This window comes from Pocillopora damicornis, chromosome 4 (assembly GCF_964200805.1).
Source record: "Pocillopora damicornis chromosome 4, jaPocDami1.2, whole genome shotgun sequence".
Taxonomy (NCBI): domain Eukaryota; kingdom Metazoa; phylum Cnidaria; class Anthozoa; order Scleractinia; family Pocilloporidae; genus Pocillopora; species Pocillopora damicornis.
In genome coordinates this window covers 17,310,321-17,334,479 of record NC_142673.1, presented here as the reverse complement: position 1 = coordinate 17,334,479, position 24,159 = coordinate 17,310,321, and the positions used below count along the sequence as shown (strand labels likewise).

The window sequence follows — 24,159 nt, the reverse complement described above, 5'->3', positions numbered from 1 at the left end:
TTTTTTTTTTTTTTTCGTTGCTGCTAGCTTTACCTAGCGGGCCTTTCAATTTTAAACCGGCCCCACGCTGATCCATTCCATTTTTCATAATCGCTATATTGTCACAAAAACCATTTGAAAATCTCGCACGAAATAACAGATAAGGGCACTTTAAAAACAAATATTTGAAATCTATAAATACAATTCAAGAATTAAAGTAGGGGTTGAATATAAGAACGACCTATTTAAAAAGAAATTAAGTGATGGTTCAGTACAGCTGACCTCTCCAAAGAAGTTGAGACCCAATTTCGTTTTGAAAAACCTCAGATTTGCCTTGCCTGAAAATGCAAGCAAAGCATTCGACTACATTTGTGAATCTAACAAGCTCTGCATGCTTCGAATTCTAGAGTGAAACTGATGTATCAATCAATTCTTAAAACTGCATCTCATATTTGAAGAGAAAGTCTACAATTGTTATCATTAAGCTATTGGGCATTCAAGAGACCTCCTTGAAATCTGGCTTTTCCCATGCACTAAACTTTTTGAGTAACATATTTCGCAGCAAAATGCAACGTAATAGATAGCAAGTTTCTAAACAAACCCATAAGCTCTTGCTCCAGAAAGTTTCACCTAAATCGAAGTCCCCAGATATCATTTTCCATTTGTTTAAATTCTCCAGCCTAAACACTCTTAAAGCTTACACATTACCACGGCCGAATCCTAGCCGTCAGACCTCACAAAAGTTCCTCAAGAGCTCTCCCATTCGTCAGAAGGCTGGTGAAAAACCTCGCTCTTAAATACCTTTGGTAAGTTTTTCCATACAATTTTCTAGCTTACACGGTTTGGAAATCTAAAACATTAATACAGTCGAATCATAGCCGTCGGATCTCGTGAAAGTTTCTTGAGTTGTCTCTGGTTCGTCTGTTGGCTCGTTCGCGAGAAGACCGTTTAGAATGTCGTCGACATCGTTGATTGTATCCTCAGCTTCTCTAGCATCTTCCATATTTTTAAGCTCCTTCACCTCCATAACCACGGCCTCTTCCTCGGATTTGTCCTCGACCCCATAAGGTTCATTGGGATAAGAAGATCGGGAAATGGTTGGAGCAGGGGCGAGACCGCCCGATTCTTCTTCGGGATTAAATCCAAACGACGGGGGCTTAGCGGGGATAAAATCCGGCGGTGGTGTAATGCCAGCGTCGATCTCCTCCAAGTTGTTATAAGGTTCGTCGTAGGAACTGTCCTGAGAACCTAACGAGATCTTTCTGCTGTCCACTGAAGGATTCGATTCCTTTGATGCATCATCACCATAACTGAAAGAGGCAAAAAATACAAGAAAAGATATACGACAGCTACCTCATGCCCAACCCCCCACCCCACCCCTCCGAAAAAAGGAACAGAGTAAAAATACATTTTATCTTAAATTTTGATTACTGTGATTGTTTGGAGACATTGTAAGATGAAGATCAACGTTTTAACTCAAAAGGCGGTTGTACGAGATGGTTTGGAAGAGTTACCTGATTACACCGTATCCTATTGACGAGGTTGAAAAGAAACGAGAAACTTCGAAAGGAGTTTTTGGCTTCGGAAACTATATAAAAAATTTCGCTTACAGCTGAAAATTCCTGCTTAATTTGTAACAGCGCTTCGAATATATCTTGCTAGAGCTTCGAAAGCTATATATGAGAGATACCTCAAATAAAGTTACAAGTGTCGTTTCTGTTCGATGAACACTTCCGCTTACAACAACGGTCTCATTTTAGAGCATGTTCGGCAAATTTGAGCGGCCACAAATTCTAGCATAGAATGGCTTTGTTCTGTACTCATTCGAAAGATGTATCTCTTAACAAGGCATGATCTCATTGTTAATATTCTAGTTTTCTAGTTTAATAAGCACCGTTATGTTGAAGTCATTAAGCGGAAGTCCTGAATGGCTTTCAGACACACACACACAAAAAAACACAGTCAAAAGACATCAAAGCCACCCATACGTCGGTATGAACTTTCCATCAAACTATTACGACGAAAAAAAGCCTTGACTACAGGTTTCTTTGACCCTAATCTGAGTTTTGAAGGTGTAACTATAGAAACATCATGAGTAGCTGATCAGAGCTGCAAATAGTAATCCGTTTATAATATATTTAAAATAAAACTTATAAAACAGTTAACCCGACCAATGCTCTCGAGAAAATTGTCTCTATTTTAAGCTTAAGAATAGCTATGCAAAACAATAGAATTACAAAACGAAAAATACACAAAGTGGTTAATGAACTTAGAAGCGCTTAGCAACGGAAGTCTGATACAGCATTCCGTGAACTATTCGATAATTGCACAGATTTGAAAAAGTAAATTAAACTTAAGCTAAGGATCGAATTTACACAACCTTTGGCAATTAAAGCTGCTATTTGGCCCATCCACAGGTTTTAATGTTTTATTTCTAGTGACCAGATGTGTGTAACCATGCGATACGGCCTACAGCTGTCTTGTAAATGTGACATTGGAAATGATAAATTAGCTAGTTTAATTTGTTTACTGGATAAGGAAACTTCGTTATTCAATAGTAAGGGGACAAGGTCCCATTCTCTACTCCAGTGAGTCGGCCGACCAATCACTAGTCAAAAACTTGGGAGACTGAGATGAGTTAACTAAGATCTAGTGAACGAAGTATCACGTACGAATATTTTGTGATAGCACAAAGACAACATGAATTAGTTTAGGCATTAGCGGTGGTTACAACTCAGCACTTTTATGTTTATATTTTTGTTTGTGGGCATTTAATGATTATTAGTTAGCTCTCATTGTTGTTCGTCAGCGCAAACAATTAACGTCACTGCACGCGCAAATTACAACTAAAATAAAAAACCGTGAGTGGAGAGTGAATTTAAGTGGGCTGTGTCGATTTGTGGCCAAGTGACGAACTCTTCAACAAGAGAACGAGAGTGGGAATGTGAAATGCACGCTAGTCTGTGAGCAGCGAGAACGTCCATTTTAATTGTAAACACACATTTTCAGGGATTCAGCACTTTAAAAATAAATGATCACACAAAGCAAAAAAAGATGATTGAATAAAATGTGTCTGAATTGGCCGAGCCGCGCATCCACACTGATAACAAACATATTGATCACCGAGGTAGTGTCTCTAACAAGCCTGGTGGTTTCTTGGAGGACTCCTCGCCCTTCTATACTCTTAAATTTGTACAAATAGTAATTCTGATGATGCAAATTGTTTCTTGTTCCTCAAGATCTCTTTCTCTCCTTTTCTTCATTTCAACGGATTTTCAGGCAAGTTCCACAGTTCTAGATCAATTTTGACTTCATGGAAGAAAACATGTTGACAAACAAAGTATGACAACACAAAAAAATGCGTACAAAGGCGAAAAAACCAAACATGACGACTACACACAATCACGAGGTGGATAATAAAGAACACCAGCCTTCAGCCACACTCGTTTATTCATTTTAAAGTTTCGTTCCTGCAAAATTAATATACTTCTGTATAAGATAAATTTAGAATCGTCTGTCTTGCACAGTAACTGAATTTCAGCATACTTATTTACATCTGTGCTTAAAAATTCAATATTAAGAATTATATTTGTTTTTCATTAACTGGGCAGAGGTGTTCTGCCTTTCACTCGAAAAAGTCTGTGAGTAAAGTGGACTAAAAAAATATCCAATTTCTAGCTCATCCAATTAATAAAATCAATCTTTGATGAAGTTTAGCTTTACTAAAAAAACTAAGAAGGAGAATTTGACAAAAATTTGCCAACAAAAACTGGCATCCGGATTGGGCTAAGTCTCAATAATGTCACGCTTTGAAAAAGTACCAAGAATATCTTACTAAAAATGACTTATTCATAAAACCATGAGTTTATTTATTATCATTATTATTATTATTATTATTATTATTATTATTTTTTGGGGGGGTGTCGTTTTACTAAACAACTGTTAGAAAAGCTATAAACTTTTGCAATTGAGACAGCACCACAAAATGCATGCATTTAAATATAAATCGCAAGAAAAGTTATACGAATTCTTTTTTTTTTTTCATGTCTGTTTAGGTACTTATTCTTAGTAAAATCTTGTTTAACTCTAATGTCAGGGAAGTTTGGAACAAACTTGTTGTTTCCGTTAAATCTGTAGTTCGCAACACAATTCGTATCGGTGAATTACGCTTCATTTAGCCTTTTTTGCCAGCTAAGACATGGCTGACGAGTTGTGGAAAAAGGCGATACCACATACTGAATATTTCACAAGATGTCCCGGGAGAAAGCCCAAAAACACATGGTTTTCGGTTGACCTTGAATTTGAAGGACTCTTAAGCAAATTTTTGCGCTTTGGATGGCGAGATAACCCAAATGATACCATTTCAACCACCCTTAAAAAGGTAACCTAAGGATCTCCATGATGAATCTAAGTGGCAAAAGATACCCTCGGGACGGAAATAGAATATGAAGCTTGGCCTCAACAATGAACATTAACTGTACGAACACGCATTTCCGCGTTCGTCGTCCTTTCCTATCTTAACTAAATGACCACTTATTTCAACTTATTTCAACTTATTTCAACTTATTTCAACTTACAAATTAGTTCTTTCATCGTACACCACCACAGGATCATGAGTTGGCTCATCGTCCTGCCTGCCTGATTGGTTTTCCTGTGGAGAGCTGCCCACTTTACTAAACGTCTTCTTGACTTTCCCAGGCTTCGTAAACGAATCCGTCAATCTACCAGAAGCCTGTACGGTAGACTGGCTGCTCTCAGAATTACTATGTGACGGTGCTCCTTTATTATGGCATTTCTTTTTCTTGGTTAAGTCAGGTTTGGCGTACAACTCGTCAAGATTGAGAGGGGCTATGTCCAAAGTCGATTTCTCGCCGCTGGCGGAAGCAAGACTCCTGTCAAGCTCCTCGTCTGAATCGTAACCCCTGTTCTCCATCCCTGAAATATCCCTGTTGGGGAAACTGTTTCGACTTCCTTCTCCGAGATCCAATCCTTCTCGCTCAGAAGCTGGGTTGTAACCCTTATTTGTAAATGACTTGCGACTTCCAGGAGAGTTAGAACCTCGCTCGTTAAATGAAGGTGAGCGAAAAGGTAGTGGGGGAGGGGGGCCAAAGCTGGAAACTCCACCTCCAAGAGCCTCAACGGTTGAATAACCGTCTTGGCTAATCATGGAGTCCTCGTGTGGTCGTGCACCTACCAGCTGCGCGCGATCTGATTTACGCGATGAAGAACGTTGCAGAGAGGAAAGATCTGGTTCTGCGTAGTCCGGATTCGGTGGTGGTGAAGGCAACGCGATGCTGCTGCTAATCCAATCGGAATCAAAGGAATCACTTGAGCCATCGGCGTCTGCTCCACTCGGTTCTTCAGTCACATCAAGAACGGCGTTACCGTGGAAACCATGCCTAATGAGGGATGAAGGCAAATTAAGTTGAGTTGAGAGCTTCAGCATCATTGAGTCCAAATGAAGTGAACGAAGTTAGAGCGAAGTTATATCTAACAGAATAGAAAAAATTTGAATTGAACCCAACATTCACACTTAGTTTGAGGCTGCATTTACTTTGTTTTTCCTATTCATAAGATTTTACAGTCAATTTTAGCTATAAAGTATTATTTGACACTTTTTATCAAGGCCCACTGTTAAAAGTTCTTTAATTGCTTTATTTCGTTGGCTACTCCCCTTGAAATACTACAACACGATATCACTAAGAAGAAAGTCTCGATTGTTTGATCATTTCTTTCAACAATTCCTTAATCGCTTTTGAGAGGAAATAAGATCACACATGTTCAAGACCGTTATTCCAAAGCAGATAATTTAACTTTAACCCAATGAGTTTATAAAACAACTAAGATGTAACGGATTTATTTTTGAAGAGATCATTGAATTTCATATGTAATTTAATCAATTTTTAGTACGTTAAAATACCACTGGCAGCATCAGTAGATCACAGAATGAGTCATCGATGCAATAAAGATTAATTTAATTTTACGATAATGGTTAACAAAACTAATAGCACTGCAACTAACGTGTAAAAAGAAAACTCAATCGATTATTCAATAACTAAAAACATCGTTCGTCATATGATGTTAGACTCCTCCAGTTTTTCTATCAATGCAGAGGACTAAAATATTGTACCATTAATAACTTCATTGGGCCTTGTTCTTCATTTCTATCGGCGTAGTTTATCGATTAAGTTACATTTACCGTTTGCGTTGATCGAGGAACACAAAAGGATCCCACCATCCTGTAGTGACCTGTGCCATCTAAAGCACTTCACAATCAACGGAAAAAATTGTCAGCTCAGGTTAAGTTATGAATAGGGTTTAAATAGAGAAACTGCAGTATGCAGAGAATAACTATTTAGGATTTATGAAATAAAAATTTAGACTTTTCTCTGAATCAATCGCTAATCAATCACATTGGTAAAAATTAAAAGCATACCGAGTTTTTCAAGTTTTATCTTTCTTTAATACTTAACATGTTACTGCGAAAGGAGACTAGAGTTTTTATAAATTTTGATGTAAACGGGGTATGTTGTTCTTTTTTTTACTGATAGGCAGCCCATTACATCTTTCAACAACAGAACAACTCACATGTTTATAACATAACAGGGGACAAACAGTGATTGACTGTCAACCAATCCCCTTCCATGTTTTGTCCCAAGCTTGTGGCAAAATGAAATTCGACTTTCTTTTATCCTTCAAAACAAGCTTCCGGCTTCAAGCGTCAGGTGAGCAAAGGAAAGCGCTAGCCTGGTTCGAGGGAAATGACCATAATGACCATATCCCGCAATGCGCTATTGTTTTTCAGTACGCTGTATTGAAATGTGCGGAGATCATATCTATTGATCATTCCTGAGAGTATAGTCATGTAAGGTGACAGGTTATGAGAGACGACCTCACTTCAGAGGATTGTATAGGCAGGTCATGTGATGGCGCTTGGATTAGTTGATTTCGACCGTTGCAGCTCGTTAGATTTTATTTCTTAACCCTTAAACTCCCATGAGTGACCAAAGCAGAATTTATCCTCACAATATCAGCAAAAATCAAGGAAAATAGTGATGTGAATGGAGAAAAATATCAAATAGGGATGTATTAGTAGCTTTAATTCCAAATTCTCAAAACTAACATCAGAAAAAGTTGTATGGCAGACAGTGCGGAGGATTACGAGTAAAAGGGTTTAGATGTCCGTTTGATTTAATTTCGTTGCAACAGTAATTGTTATGAATGATTCGAATCACATGTATTGAAGAGTTTGCGTATTGTTGAAAGGGTGCAAGCGATTGACTGTATATCTCATTTCAGTTCTTAGGAACTTGCCCAGATGAGCTGTCATGTGTGAGATTACAAATCCTCACCTGTTCATTTCGTAATCACCATTGAAACCATGTAATTTTCTTGATCTTTTGTATCCACCACCATCTGGAGAAAGAGCAGAGAATCGAAATGTAATCAATGCACTACAGTCTAACCAGTCCGCAGTCAAGTATGGACGACACAAAATATACAGTGTATCTCTTACACGAGAAATAAAATGAGAACTTAACCAAGTGCCGGAAGGGAATCCATTTCACCGACTATCAAAAATAATTCTGGATAACAATGGTATTGCTTTCATGCACTCGGTGATTGTGCAAATTCACGGCATGGAAAAAGTACCAATTTCACGCGAAGTGAGCGGCTGCTAAGCTCTTCTCGTGTATCTTGTTGCCGCAACCTGTCGTCGAGCATGTTTCGACCTTAATCAAAGGCGATTTGACCACCGTGGTGAAATTTTAAGTTTGGAGCTTCATTTTCTCGCCTCACCTCTGTTGTCTCTCCATCGCCGAAAAACCAGAAAGTAAACGGCTGCTATTATAAGAAATGCAACTATTAGCGACACACAAACGATTATGACGATCATCTGCTCCTGGTTTAGTTCGCCGGTTCTCCTCTCTGTCACAGGAGGGGCCACCACCGTTGTCTCTGTTTCCTTAGTAGGAGTAACCTGTGGTTCTGTGGGAAGGAGAGTCACTGGAGGAGGAACACCTGCAATATTAAGTTCAATCCATCAGGATTTATTGTACTGGTTTCGATGGTAAAAGACAAGCAATTATTGTAAATGACACACATCCTCGTCTGCCAAAACATTCATTCTCTAAGCAATGTTAAACAAAACTTAACATAGGAAATAATAAAGATCGACGGGTCTTGTCTCGCGCCAAATTTCCAACTCTAGACTGAAGAACAGAGCGAGAATCGATAACAAAATAAAGTTTTGATGAATTTAAAACTGTGTCTAGTCCTAATTAGTATCAGTCTGTTAGGAGGCCCGCTAGTTTTGCAAAGGAAGTTCTAAAGAGCCATCACCAATTCCTCCGAGAGCCCGTCGAAAGATTTCAGTAAAACTGGGTCAGCTGAGGAACAGAGGTCATTCCTACTTAATCCTATGGTTCCATGAGTTACCTGTTGTGACATGGACAATCATTCCTTGTTCGCCAGCCCCTTGGCCCGTTCTTGCCGTTACGTAAATGTAATAGGTCGTGTTCGCTGACAAGTTCTTGATATCAGCTGTAGTCAAACTTCCATCTGTTGTCAGGATGCGTGTCGCGTTATTGTCAAGAGATCTGTAGGTGATCCTGTACTCTATAATTTCGCCATTGGGTCTTACAGGGGGATGCCAAGTTATTGTTATAGTGTTGTGACTCACAGATACCACGGTCACGTTACCGACTGCGCCTGGAACTTAAAAGCAAAACAATATTACAATAAAATAACATTACAAACCGATAACCAAAGACAACAAAAACGATAGAAAAGGTAGCATACAACACACTGGCAAAACATTTATACATATTTTGATAGAGCAAATAGGGTGAAGAACATTCAAATTGTTAAGTCACAATTGACGCAATTAAAAAGGTCAAGAAGTACAAACTGGTCAAGAGTCTTACCTCCTTCTTGTGTGACTACTGTTTTCACTTCGCTTGTGGTGCCCAGTCCTGCGCTGGTGAAAGCTGCTGCTTGAATAGAATACTCTGTAAACACTGAAAGGTTGGTCAATGTTACAGGGGAAGAGGTTGTATTTACAGACAGATAATCAGCCTCCGTTAGGCTGGTCAGCCTGTACAACACAGTGTAACCACGGATGACGCCATTTCGTGCTGGAGGAAGAGGCTGAGCTATGTACACCATGATGCTGTGCTGGCTGACGGAATCCAAAGTGACATTCGATGGCGGACCAGGTGCTGAAAACAAACAAACAAGCGAAGAAGCAAATCGATATGATATCAATTTACACATTATAAATTGATCATCTGTTGAAAATTAAACAAATACTTTAGAAAATCAACGACCTTCGCATACATCGAGATAAACTTACCCGAAAAAATAGATTAACAAATTAATTATAACCGTGTATTCCACGCAGCTAAAAACATAGTTACGATTCAATAGAGTGTACATGTAAGTTAATAAAGATCTCAACCGATGGGAGAAAGACCAGTTTCGCGTTGGGACTAAATTTCCGTTGGGTTGGCGTTGGGTTAAATTTCCTACAAACACTACTCTGTTCTCCGTAATCTATAGGTCTGAGCTAGAGTCCACGAATTTCTTCGAAAGCTTTCGTGGAGCCCTCGAAAAAGCTTGGCTTAAAACTGACAGCATCTTTATACTTGGCGATTTTAACTGTTGTTTATTAAATAGGGACCCTGACGGCATACCTACTTTGGGCAAAACGAAGAAGCTGATAGAGACCTTTGAAGACTTCAATATGCAAAACATTATCTCTCAACCAACTAGAATAACATCCACAACGGAGTCCCTAATTGACCTCATTGTTACAACTAAAGCAAACATGGTTCGTCAATGCGGCGTGCTGCCATTGGGCATATCTGATCACAGTTTAGTTTACGCTACTTTGAAGTTGAAATCCAAAAGACCCCCTCCGAAGATTGTCCGCTCAAGAAACTTCAAGAGATGTGACATTCAAGATTTCCAGAAAGATATCGAACGAATACCTTTTCACGTACTAGATATATTCGAAGACAAAGACGACGTCCTTTGGGGCTGGAATCTTTTGTTCAACGATGTTTGTGATGTCCATGCCCCTTATAAAGACGTCAAGGTTCGCAGCGTCTGTTCACCATGGATTAACAGCGAAATAAGATTAAAGATGAACAAACGGTTTAAATTATTCAAAGTAGCCACTCGCACTAAAGATCCGGTCAAATGGAAGGAATACAAAAGACTACGTAATGAAATCACCACGGACGTACGTCGGGCGAAAACTAAACATTTCAAGAACCAACTACTTGAAATAAAAACCGCTGCGGAGTATTGGAATCTTCTTCGCAATGCCACTGCACCAAAACTCAGAAAGGCTATTGGACCCTTGAAGAGGGAAGACGGTTCTCTGGCAGTCGATAGTAAAGAAAAATCAAATCTGATGAATTCTTTCTTTTCTAATATAGGAATTAATCTAACAAGGAACTTTTCATTCACAAAAGTCAGCGCTGCCACAACATTAAAGTCAGTTCCTGTTATCAAAGACGTTATTTTATCAAAATCCGAAATTGAAAAGTATTTATCAGATCTTAAATGGAATAAAGCTACCGGTCCCGACCAGATTTCTTCTAGAACTCTAAAAACTGCCGGGAATGCGTTGGTCCATCCATTATATCATATTTATTGTGAAAGTCTAAGATCTGGCTACGTGTTTGAACAATGGAAAGTGGCTAGGCTGAGCCCTATCCACAAAAAGGACGATGAGAGCGACATGAGCAACTATCGGCCAATTTCTATTCTCAGTATACCCAGCAAGATCCTTGAATCAACGGTCTCTCAGAGAATCGTCAACCATACATTCCACGAGCACAGTTTAGTCACTGAAAACCAATGGGCTTATAGGAAAGGCTTTTCTACTGAATTAATGCTTATAAAACTGACAGAACAATGGAGACAAGCGGTTGATAACAGTAAAGTTGTCGGCGTGGTTTTTGTCGATTTTCAAAAGGCCTTTGACTGTGTATCGCATAAAATATTGCTGCATAAACTCGAGATTGACTTTGGGATCAAGGGCAACCTGGCTGCTTGGCTTCACAGCTACTTAAAGGGGAGGCGACAGTTCACAGTCATTGACGGCGCAGCCTCTGATTTTGCTCGCATTAATACAGGCGTTCCTCAGGGATCAGTCCTCGGTCCAACCTTGTTCGCACTTTACACAAATGATCTACCTGATAATATAACAAATGCAACTGTTTTTATGTACGCAGACGATACCACCCTGTTCTGTATCGGAGACACCGTAGACATTGTTATTGCCGAACTAAATGCTGCTCTCAAGGAACTAGAGCTATGGTGCTTAAGAAATCAACTATTGCCTCACCCCAAGAAATGCGAAGGCATGCTAATTCATCGAGGAAACTTCAATGGTCCACTACAGTCATTAATACTGATGAATCATTGTATAAGATGGGTTAAACACACCAGGCTGCTTGGAGTCTATATTGATAATAGACTTAACTGGGACTACCATGTCAAAGCACTAAAGATCAGCTTTGCAAATAAGCTTAACATGCTGAAGCGCAGCTTGTTCTTACCAAGACCCATGCTACTGGACTTATACTTTAAAGTAATCTACCCATCAATTATATATGGACGTACTAAGCAAAGCTCGATGGTCTTCTATTGAAACCACATATAAAGTTAATTTAGCTAAACTGATGTTCAAAATAGATAAGAAGACTTTACCTATATCCATCTTAGATACCACCGAAGAAGTTGACGTGAATACTAAGAAAAATCTAAGAAGTAATGCCAACATAAAAGTACCAAAATTCAATACATATTACATGAAAAACAGTTTTTCCAGAAGAGGACCTATCGTTTTTAACACACTTCTCCAAGAATCAAATTTAAGAAATATAACCATTAAGCAGCTCTCCTCGTTAGCCTACAAATCAAAGGCACTTTTAAATTTGAACTTTAATTCCATTTCTCCACAGACAGTGAATTTTAAGGACCCCAATTTTAAATATTTTTAGATCTTCTAATTTTGATAGGCTACTTTAATTATTGTATTTTACTACATTTCATTTTATTCCATTTTACGCACGACCCCACAAGCGTGTAGTCGCTTTAACAATTATCGTGTTTAAATAAAGTCTTTGTATTGTATTGTATTGTACTACCGAGAAATAATTCCAGTCGTTAAAAAGGGGGGGGGGTGGGGGGGGGTGAGAAAGGAATTTAAATGTGGGTTTCTAGATTTCAAACAGACATGCCAACTTCACAAAAACGTTAGGCCTGTGACTAATGGCCTTTAACTCAGAACGTTAAGATCTGTCAATGTTTAACTTGATGGCCTATTCCATGTATTCAGTGAGTAAAACAAAGCGGGAGAGTAGGGGCAGAGTGAAAAATGGGGGAGATCGACAGCCAATGTCAAGTCTCGGTGAAACACATTTTCCTCTAAATGCCGAGAGTTCCCTTTAAAACTAAACGAACCTCACCTCTGAAAGGTCTCGCGTTAAAAAAAATTGATACTAAATCTCGCACACATTTAAAGCTATAAAACTCACCAGCTTCTAAAGTCCGAACTTGTTTAACAGGGCTCTTTGGTCCGGAGTCAACCGTGTAGGCCTGGACAGTGACGTTATAAAATGTCCATGGGTGAAGTCCTTGAATTGTAAAATTCAGTGATGAATTTGTGGAGTATTTCAGTCCATCATTATGAAAATTGTAAGGACCCACTGCCTTTGCAATCACGATGTATTCCCTGATGATGCCGTTGGATAGTTCGGAAGGAATACTCTGCAATGAAGAAAAGGGTGAAAAGATGTATATCTTGTTAGACCTTAACGAGTATGATATTTTCCCCCGCACGTCTCCATCTTGCTACCAAATCTCATCCTTTTAACAAGTCTTTGAGCGCTCCATACAAGAGTAAACCTCCTGCGAGTTTCATTTGAGAGAACGAAACGCTTCTCTTACTTGACAGACAACAGAACGATGTTTACAACGGCATGGTCCATTGGCGTTCTAATCGCTGAGACAATCATCTGAATAGGGGCCCCATAAGGAAGTAAAACGCCCTGCTCATGCCACGCACAATGACCCTCACCCAGAGCCCAACTCAATAACAAGAAGGCCAACCAATGTTTAGAATTTGCAGTTGCCTTGGGGTTCTTGGATAATATAATTAACTTTAAAGAAATGATAGAAAAAAAAAAAAACAATAAGCCAATCAATTCACCTTCCACGTAACGAGAATGGCCTCAGCAGACAAAGCTGTTAGTTGAATGTCTTGAGGAGATGCAGCTGGAGCTAAAAAAAAAAACAGAGAATTCAGCCTGATCAAAATAACACCTTCTAAAAACTATCTTGACTTTGATCGGATTTTTGAAGAAACACAGAATCATGGAAACCCTATGAATGATGGGGGTTGATTGGTTGAACTCATAGCACGCTTAACCCTTTAACTCCAAGATCAAATTTGTAATTCTCCTTACTGTCAACTATACAATTCTTCTGTTAGTTCAGAGAATTTAGTATTGGATCAACTAATTATCCCCAAATTGATATTTTTCTTTATTCTCATCACCTATCTGCTTGATGTTGTATTGCTATTGTAAGGAGAAATTCTGTCTTAGTCACTCATGAGAGTAGAAGGGTTAAATACACCAAACTTCAGCCTGTATCAAACTCAACTCAGCAACGACCAGAAATTGAAAGTTAAAGGAAAAAAATTCCAAAATTTATTCGAGCTCATTTTTCAATGTAGAGACTCGTCGGAAAACGAAGTAACTACAACAGACTTCAAATAAGACTGGTTTCGATAAGAGTCACCACACTGAAAAATTCACTCCGATAAGTTCCCATAGCTATGTGCAACCTATTACCTTTGGTCACTGGCACCTACAGACTCCTCCCTCAGTTATGATGTTAAGATCTTGGTGCGAAGAATCTATCTATTTATAGATATATTTATTCATTATTTGCGACACCTAGACAGGCCGGCCCAGTTCAGCTTAAGGAGGCCATTTTAAACAAATATTAGGCCACACCACAACACCTGGAGCTAGGTTCCCTTAACTTCGCGATAAATACGTGGGTTCTTAGACGTCCCCTGCTAGTCAGTAGAGAGAAGATGCAGGAGACGGAGCCTACGTTTTATCGTCGTTATCCGAGAAGACTAGAACGTTTAACTACTTGCGGTCAAGTGTTAGTATAAACTAACCTGCTTCATCCGTAGTCGCTTTAGTAATCGCTGAAAAGTTTCCCCACATAACATTCCTTTCCTCAGTGGCGGCACGAACTTTAAACTGGTAACGAGTAAATGGTTTCAAACCGACAATCATGGCCTGAAGCACCGGCAGCTGATTGGCGAGTAGCATTATGCTGGTGAGGTTACTATTTTCAACAACATTGTAATGAATTTCATAGCGTGTGATCTGACCGTTAGGTGTGCTTGGTAGGTCCCAGGTGATGGTCATAGTTGTCGCATTTAAGGCTACCGCAGAAACGTTGGTAGGTGGCGAAGGAGCTGAAATGTCAAAAGTTATTACTCTGTTGTTTAATTCTCTCAACAAACAACAAAACAAAAAAAGAATAGAAAGTACTCTTACAATTGGGGTAAAGAAGCCTGAAACGTTATTTCTGCATGAGATTCTGTTGCTTTATAAAGACAAGATCTCGACTATGACCTAGAACTTGCTAGCTTAGTACAACTGGCCAAGGCCCATATGAACTGAGAGGCAGTGAAGCATAGAAAATATCAAGTCTTTTTTTGCATATGGCATAATTATTGTCAAGCAGAGTTCTGCAACACGCCGAGCTATCCACAAACGCTTCACCCCTGAAGGCAGGCGAAAATAAAGTGGTTAACTTTCCAACTTACCATCTTGTAAGGTTTTGTTCGTAATATTGGCCCCGTTACCCAAACCAGCGGCATTACGAGCAGAAATCCTGAAGGTGTACAAGGTGAATGGACGAAGATTCCTCACAGTATATGACATGGCAGAGATGACCTCTTGTATGACGACGTAGCTTTCAGACTCTCTCCTCATTTCCAGCTTATAACTGGTAATTGGACTGTGCCCATCAAAAACGGGTTGCCATGACAACTGAATGGCAGAGGAGGATACCGGGATGGCAGAGATTGGAAATGGAGGACTGGGAGCCACTATTTATAGAAAAAAAGTTGACAATAAACATTTAGGAGAAGAATTGACCTTAAAAGGTTACTGAAGGATAGAGTCTTAGGTAATTTGAAGATGGTGTGCAACGTAAAAGAGAGAGAACTCGAAAATTTATTTTAAAATGACCAAGGATGAATGTTATTTCATTATTTACAGTATATATAACTGTTCTTGTGGGTGTCTGTTCCATAACCTGAGCAGAGGATATTATCAGGCACAAGAGCAAGGGGAATATGGTTCGTGAAAGTTTCAATCGGCCAGTGAAGTGAACGCCATTTTGAACGATACTATTGTTCTGTTCACCTTTTGAACCCTGGCATCAGTTTGCATATTCACCATACTGTTCTCCGTGCATTTGATAAGGTGCTGAAAAGGATACTTTTTTTAATAATAAAGAGTTTCTTGCGTTGAAGAAGAATTAGATACTGGTCACTCTTGGGGATTTAAGTGTTAATACATAAAGTAAAAAATGTAGTAGGTACCGAGCAGTGGTTGTTCACATCTGTTTGAATATGTTCAGAGAGCACCAACTCGGAGCAATCTGAATATCACACAGAACTTAAATATCTTGAAATGATCTTTTCTCTGAGCCATAACCGTCAACTAACCTTGCACAGTTAGATTTCCATGCTTTGATACCCTTCCCGCTGCGTTAGATGCGGTGCAAGTATATACTCCAATGTCAGCTTCACGAATGCTTCCAATCACAAACAAGCTGCTAGACGAGGACAATAACTCGCCGTTCTTGTACCACGTGATACTTGGTTTAGGCGTACCTCTCACAGAACAGTTTAGTACAGCGCTCGCACCGAGTTTTACCAGTCGAGGTACGTAAAATAATGTTATATTTGGTGGGACTGTAAAGAAAAAACAGATGCTTTACATCAGAGACTTAATTGGCTGAGCTGGTCCTGCATCGAGTCACGACGGCAGTCATTGTGGACAGCTCCCACCAAATCTAAACGAGTACCTGTAAAATGTCTGAGAAACCTGACCTAAACCTAAGTAGTATTTTATCGCTATTTCCTGGAAGAGTAACAATACCTCTGTCGCTTCATACCACACACACTGGGGTTAGCTCTGGCCGCCACACTAGTCAGTCTCTCAAGCAGAATTTACCCGGCAAGATATGAAAGTAGGAAAACTGCCGCGTCTGAGAGGCAGCGCAGCCGCAGGCAAAGAAACTTGTATATGAGTGAGAAAATTTTGGTTTTTATGGATTGTGTGCATCATCCATTACAAGGAAAAATAGTGTTACAAATTCATTGGTCCATGGAGACAAAGATTTAGAATAAAAATCGTCTTGTAAGACTTTCGGCTTCTCATCAAATCAACAGATTTTCGAAATAGGTGCTTTTATGTCTTTCACTCCCAAAGAGGAATTTGTTCTTACAACATTAATACAATTTCACGGAGAGAGGTGATGAGAAAAAAGGAAATATCCACCTATAATATTGTTCGATTTAACGGCAAAGTCTTTGAACTTAATTAACAAGATGTGTTAGCTAGACAGTGTAGAGAATTTGGTCTAGATCTTAGGAGTGAAAGTGTTAACGTTTTTACGCAAGAACACGATATTTATAAGTAACGATCTTTTCACTAAGGCTCAGCTTCTTCAATTGCCTGTTGATGAACACGGAAAAAATTATATTAAGTACTCAATAAACTAATTTAAATCGATACCAACCCACCTTGAACGAGCAAATGGGTAGTTCCCACATGTGAATTCAATCCATTGCTAACATTACAGCTGTACTGCCCAGAATCACTGGCGACCGTACTCACAATCGTTAAACTGTCTTCACCAATCGCAATCCTTGCTCCTGGGGTCAACTGGGTTCCACCTTTAAACCACGTAACTACTGGTTTGGGATCACCAGATGCATTACACCGGAATGAGGCTGGAGAGGACTCATTCACGGTTATATTCATTGGGTTCATATCGAGTCTAGCGGGAACTGAATGAAAACAAATAAAATGTCTTAAAAATGGGCAAAAGCGCGGGAAAACATGTCTTGTAGAGAGCAAGCCGCGGTTCACTTGTAGAATTGCAAATGATTGGTTGAGAGGGTGGCTGAAGTTTTGTGGACCAATCAAAGCTCTGACGAAGGGCCAACGCTCGAAACGTCAGCTTTAGAGACTCTCTACAGTGGCCAATTTGCATTATTAAGTCAGTCCCAGATTACTTTCAACACCATCATATTGAAGAGTGCTGTGATTTCTTAATATTTTGGAGGTTAACACGCTAGGTACCTCTCACTGTTAAATAGGCCGATGCTTCCAAACTTCCAGCAACGTTTTCAGCTCGACAAATGTATCTTCCTTCGTCTTTCTTCGTTATCTGCTTGATTTCGAGGGATCGGGTCAAAATATCGTAATGGTTTGTTTGACTGATTTGAACCATAGACCCTTCAGATTTGTAGAACCACTGAATGCTCGGGTTTGGAATTCCACTGAACGTGCACGTAAACTTCACGATATCTCCTACTGTCTTTGTAGCGTTTTCTGGCGGCGAGACCAGTGAAGGCGGAACTAGGAGAAAAGAGATTAAAACTAAATAAAGGCTTGCTCACTTGCCAAAAATAATTGTGGTCACTACCAATTCGTTTAAACCTTCTTCATCTTAGAAGTAGAAATATACTGTACCAAGTGGGTAATTTTAACATCTCCTGTTAAAAAGTGTTCATGAAATTATTGCACGGATTGCATCTTGAGTTACCAATTGAAAGTAATTTGTGTTTTTTTTTTCTTTAGCATTATCTGACATGATAACTTAATACTGTCATGTAATGCTGAAGCATTCAAAAATCTTGACCCACTCATCAGACAAGTACAAGTACGTACATGCATGTGTTTTAGTTGAGAGAGAGGCTTTCTCTCTGCCTCTCAACTGGACCAGTAAATAAGACCTTGGAGATAAATTGTCCACTGGCTCAAATTTAAGGGTGGAAGAAATACTTCTGTATCCATTGTCTTTTCAAAACCAGAAGCAATTAATTCTATCCTTAACCCTTAACTTTGTTTCTCATTTTAAATGTGACTCAGACTGTCTCAGCTTTGCCTAATTAAAATAATATAATTTTCTCACCATAAATGGCGACAACAGCAGTCACACTGACAGAACCTGCGGCATTGTTTGCAATACATCTAAATGTCCCAGCATCCTGCTTAACAGCACTAGAAATGAACAAGCTGCCATTGGACAGAAGCGTCACATGATTATTCTGCACAGCCTGACCATCTTTCTGCCAGGTTAAACTTGGCATTGGATCGCCTTTGGCCTGGCAGGGTAACATAAGTGGAGAACCTTGTGTGACGTTGGTATTACTGGGCCGAACTTGAAAAGATGGTGGTACTGAAATAAATTGAGATAGATCTGGGTAAGTTTAAAAGTCACGAGTCCTATTTTAGTGGAAGAAAGACATAAAATGTTTGTGTGCTAAAGACAAGTTGCCCAGAGGTACTGTGGTATGTAGCCTGACTACAACCAACAAGCACAGGTGGCAATCCTATCTGGAAATTTTAAGACAGCCCCATCTTGCCACTTCATATAGACCTCTTTTATAAATGGTGACCCTAAATTTTCATTTCACAATCTATGAATGCAAATCAGCCCTCCAAATGTCCAAACACAGCACAACTTTCATTCAAAAGCAAAGCAAAAATAGGCAGCAGGACAGGCATAATTCTTTCTGTTTTTCAAGCGAACAAAGATAAGTGTTAAGCAAATGCAAGTCACATGCAAGAGTTTTTTTTGGTGCTTCTCCCACAGCATGAGACTCACACTTGCCTCCATTTGCCTGAAAAGTACCAAAAAGAATTTCACCTGTTCTGCATGCTAAGTAAAGAATGTTTATTGGCAATTGTTCACTAAAAGGATAATGATCATACCTGCCATTGATGTCAATCATTGCATAAAGAAAGCAAGACTGACCCTTTTAACACATTTCTTAAGTTACTCACCATACACAGCAACAAAGGCCACAGAGGATGTTCTTGTGGCATGAAGGACAGAATTTGTTGCATCACAGAAATAACTCCCTTCATCAGACTTTGCTATGGAAGTAAAAGTTATTGTGCCTGAATTGTCAATAGTAATTCTGCCGCCAGGTGTAATCAGCTGATAGTTGTGAAACCAATTAATTGTGACCTGAACAGGAAAACTGAAAGGAGGAACACAGGACATGCTGACTGCATCACCAACAACAGCTGTCTGATTGGTTGGATTCTCACGAAAATTGAATTCAAAGTCTGAAAATGAAGAAAATAAATATTCATTGTCTTTTCTTTTGCAATACTTAAATGCTTAAGATTTAGAGGTTAATTCTAAGAACACTACCATATATCATTTTTGTACTTAAGTAAGCACAAGGTGATGATTTGATTGCCAGTTTCATTCTCTGGTTTACTCATTTGTGTTTAAAAGTTTTATTAACCATTAACAAATTGATAAAACCTTAAATAGATATGGTTAGTATTCAGTCAACTTACACGCCACTCTGAAAAACACAGGAAAACTTGAGACTGATCCAGCTGTATTTGTCCCATTACACACATACTGCCCAGCATAAGAGTTTTTCACTGGAGGAGCAAAGTAAAGTGAGCCATTACCAAGCATGTACCGGTCAGACACATTGTTCACAGGCTGACCATTCATTGTCCATGATATCACAGGTGGGGGAACACCAAGAATTTGACACTGAAGAATGGATGGAAGGTGCTCAGGTACAATCATATTTGTTGGACGAATACCAAAGTGAGGCTTGTCTTGAGCAGCTGCAAAAAGCCAAACACAGACTGGTTTAACAGTAACACAAAATAATATTTAAATAATGCATTTTCATCAAACCTTAGCCACTGACAGTAATTCTGTGCACACTGGGTCGGTTAAAATCACCAAGTCACTGTGTTGAATGCACACCAATGTGTTTAATTAAGGCATCATTTCATATTAAAACAAAAAGGTAATAATTTGTGATGTGTGTGTGAATGAGGCTGCATAAGAGACAAAAGCACAAAACTTCACCAGTTTCCTGAAGGGTTCTGTTCTAACTTGTGAAACTCAAAATTACATGTATCAAATAGATATTAGTCCTGTCTCTTCCTTTAGCCTGTCTATTACACATGTCTTGAAGCTCAATTGCTGCACAAGATTGGAATATTAATTCTAAGATAAGTTCACATGCCTTAATGATTAAATTAGAGAATTTAACCTCTATTTGACAGCAAAACAACAAACAGCTGTACTTGTACTAAAATGATGTCAATTCAAAGCCATCAACTCAAGCTGTAGCCGAGAAAAAGATTTATAAGATTGACCATAAAGCCTGACAACCAACACTGTCTACTATAGCTAAATGTAAATTCATCCACGTCAAACTTGAAAATCCTGCCTTTAAGTATTCATCCACCACCAAAAATAAATGTACTTACGAAGTACAGTTAAATAAGCCTTCTTGCTGTACTGTGGCAGACTGGGTAACAAAGGATTTACAGCCACACAACCATACCATCCTGCACTTGAGAATGTTACATTCCTCACTGACAAGGCTAATGATGTGGCCTTTGTGCTAGGAATTTGAAATGGACCTGTTACTTCACCACCAGTAAAGGCCTTTCCATCTTTCTGCCAGTGAATGGTTGAATAGGGTAGACTTTCTGCAATAACACAGTCAAATGTTGCATCCTCTCCCAATTTTCTTGTTAGATTATGTGGATTTGTGAGGTACTGTGGTTTGATGTCTGTAAATTGAAAAGTCATATTAACACACATGAAGCTGTAATTAAGTACTGTTACCGTTAATAAATGGCATGGAAAAACAAAAAGAGAAGGAGATAAGGAAAAGAAAATTCTGCACACAACAAATTAAATACATACATGCTGCTTGAACAGTTGCTTTTCTACTGTAATTGAATATGGATGTGCCTTGAACTGAAGCTCCACAGACAAAAGTGCCAGTACTATTAGCAGGAAAGCTGCTATAGTACAAAGACTGATTCGCTAACTGGGTCCAGGGTGCATTCTTGGGATCCAACAGCCATTGGTTATTATTTTTCCAAGATATCACTACATTTCCAGATCTACTGTATTTGGCCTGGCAGTTGAGGAGAAGGGGCTGTCCTACAGCTACAACATGGTCTGATGGCTCTATTGTGAAAACTGAAAAAAAAAAAGGATTTTAGTGCTTCTTCCTTAAGGATTATGTTATCAGCATAAGCACCCCTCTCTCTTTAATAGATCAAAATGTTTTTCAAAATTCATTAAATTCATAATAACTCTAGGTTAATTGTAGACCAACAATAAACATTCAGATAAAAAGAAAAACTTCCAACTTGATTATCCTTCCAAAAGTAATCATAAAAATGTGCTCCTCAGTAAACAACAGAGTTTAACAATGTGTATCAAGTTTTGTTTGCACCATATCTAAAAATATAGAACAATTATTAAACAGCAACTACATGTGAGTTTTGCGATGTTTTCATTTAAATGAACATCACTATTCAGATTATCAGAAAATAATATACATGTACTTGTCCCATGGATAACTCATGTCGAAGATTTACTTGTCCAAGATAAATTATGCTTGTTCTGCACAATCCTAAGAATGTTTTGGTTCACCCTGTCAAATGTTTACTGCCATGGGAAATAAATTTGAATTCTTTGTGACTGTGCTGAGCAACTTAGCTCTGGTGACCAATGGTGAGAGAGTACAGTACAAATGGAATTCTTGGAATCATAGAAATTGTAATCATAAAGCACTCTCTTTTTGGTGTTGTTCATAAACATTCCTGGTCATACATTCAACAATTGTCTTTTGAAATCACTAGAAAATCACACTTCAGATCAGCTATATACTTTTCCAGTATTTATTATCCAACTGCACAAAGTAGAGTGCAAGTAATGCATGAATAGAATACAAATATCATGTAATATTGTGTAGTTGGTTAGTTTGTACTGTAAAAGAACCTGTCTATCAGGTTGGCTGCTTAAGTCACACTTAAATATACACTTAAACTGAGAAATGATTAGGAACACTTTCCAGAAAAATAGAAGTTGGATAATAAATAACTTATTAGCTGTTTGGGTGGGTAGTATTGCTTAGTATTTTCACTTGTTTTTTGTATTTTGACAGCATACGGGCTTGTCAAATATGGCACAACTCATAAAAATACTAAGCAATACTACAAACCAAAATATTTAACAAGACATATATATATATATATATATATATATATATATATATATATATATATAACTAACTGCAGACAGTACTGTTTCTGCCTTCTGGGCCTCATCAGTGCAGTGCTGATGCTAGGATGGAGGTAAGGCTGTATAGCCACCCCAAGTGATCTCACACGTGTGGTATCATCTAAGCCATGCCAGAGTGCTCAAACTAGATAAACTAGTGAGCATGCATAATGCAAGCAGCAATGACTCATCCTAGTAGAGTGCTCAATTTGGACATGAAAGCAAAGCTTTGTATGCCAAAGAGCTATATCTGTATATGTACATGTATATATATATTTTTTTAGCTGCTGTAATCAATATGCCTCAAATATTATCATCATCAATAGGACTCTCTCCTTTCGATCACCATATAGGGAAATCATTGATTCATTTTTCCCCACTAATTATCAAGTTGAACATACAACAACAGAGAGATCTGAGAAGTCATTGACAGCATCACTTTCTCCACCATAATAGTTTGTTTCTACTTTTTGTATCTATCCCTTGTGCAATTCAGTAGGATAATAACAAGAAGGTGAGAGTGCTTCTCATTTAAAAGATCAACTTAGATCAACATGTGAAAGTTGAATAAATTGTCATTTGGCCATTAAGTTTGTTTCCATAGCATTTTCAGATCCAACCACTAAGGAAGATACAATTTTCTGTTACTCAGGTCAGGGGTAGTTTTACAAAACCCTACTTTTTGGAGAAAGAATGTAAATAATGTTTTAAATTTATTATTTCTTTCGGAGAAAATGTCTACTTTCCTTCTCCCCAACAATATTGCAACTGTCACTAAGGAAGTGTCCCAGTATACTTTGTTGAAAATACCACAGTCAGCAACAGCTTTTGTAATAAAAGATATTGATCTCTCAGGGACATTTGCTGAGGACTTAATTTCAAAATACACAACTCACTGTAATCAATAGTACCACTTCTTGAGAAAACTCGTAGTGAAGTTTGGTAAATAAACTCAGTTTTGTGAACTTTGTGATACAAAAAAAAAAACAAAAAAAACCCTTTTTTTTCCTCAAATGTATATGAAGTAAGCGAAGCTCACATAATCTCCCTTGATATCAAGACATTAAACTATGCGACAGTCGAAAACGGAATATATGACGAAACAAGTCATAAACAATCTCAAGTATCACTGACTTCTTCATCGCAATAATCATTAAAACTATCATAACGTAAATCTGAGTTGTAAACTTTTACTCACTCAAACTTGCATATGCTGGAAGTATAGCAATGAAAATCGTTGCGATCACCACAGCGCTAATGAAGGAATTATAACCCATTTCAAAGAGACATGCACAGCGAGGGAGAATAATTATAAATCGTTGATCCCTGGATACATCATGTTTGGAATTTGCTGATCCTTAGGACTTGTGCAGCATGATTTTTTTACTTCTTCGCAAGTTAAGAGATTCCACTAAAGCATCATTAGGGCTAAATTAGAGAAAGGTTTCTCTAGGTTGCCTTGGAGAAGAAAGAATTTTCCGCAGCATGAATTTCAATGTTTATAAGTTCCTCGGGGTAGGACGCCAGAGGTGATTAGCAACGAAACGCCCGCGATATTGAGTACAGTGGTTTTATTATGAGAACTTCCTATTTGATCTTCACCGATGAAGTACAGAAACTATGTCGGTACGGGTTCGGTGTTCGGCTTTATTTCGGTTTTGATTCGGTTTCTTATGAAAGCGGAAGGGTATAAAATATGACAATTCGCAATTTTCAAAAGCAAGAGCGGGTTAGCCAAAATAAGAGGATAATTTTTTA

General features: G+C 38.5%; 1 protein-coding gene and 1 long non-coding RNA gene across 2 annotated transcripts; one reads left to right on the top strand and one right to left on the bottom strand.

Annotated features, from left to right (window-relative positions):
• Positions 1-405: 405 nt before the first annotated feature.
• On the bottom strand, positions 406-23,953 carry LOC113673546 (contactin-3). The gene is made up of 19 exons (XM_027189952.2): positions 23,600-23,953; positions 21,031-21,312; positions 20,586-20,894; positions 19,644-19,928; positions 19,116-19,403; positions 18,241-18,507; positions 17,406-17,684; positions 16,844-17,110; positions 15,761-16,009; positions 14,852-15,136; positions 14,192-14,497; positions 13,208-13,278; positions 12,534-12,765; positions 8,907-9,200; positions 8,419-8,697; positions 7,780-8,001; positions 7,332-7,395; positions 4,557-5,378; positions 406-1,289 (listed from the first exon to the last, which is right to left on the bottom strand). Exons 1-19 carry the CDS (start codon positions 23,676-23,678, stop codon positions 830-832), a joined length of 5,340 nt encoding a protein of 1,779 aa, XP_027045753.2. The 5' UTR covers positions 23,679-23,953; the 3' UTR covers positions 406-829.
• LOC149047052 (uncharacterized) lies at positions 6,531-8,245 on the top strand. The gene is made up of 2 exons (XR_016186252.1): positions 6,531-6,704; positions 7,279-8,245. It is a non-coding gene; the product is annotated as an uncharacterized LOC149047052 (long non-coding RNA).
• Positions 23,954-24,159: the final 206 nt, after the last annotated feature.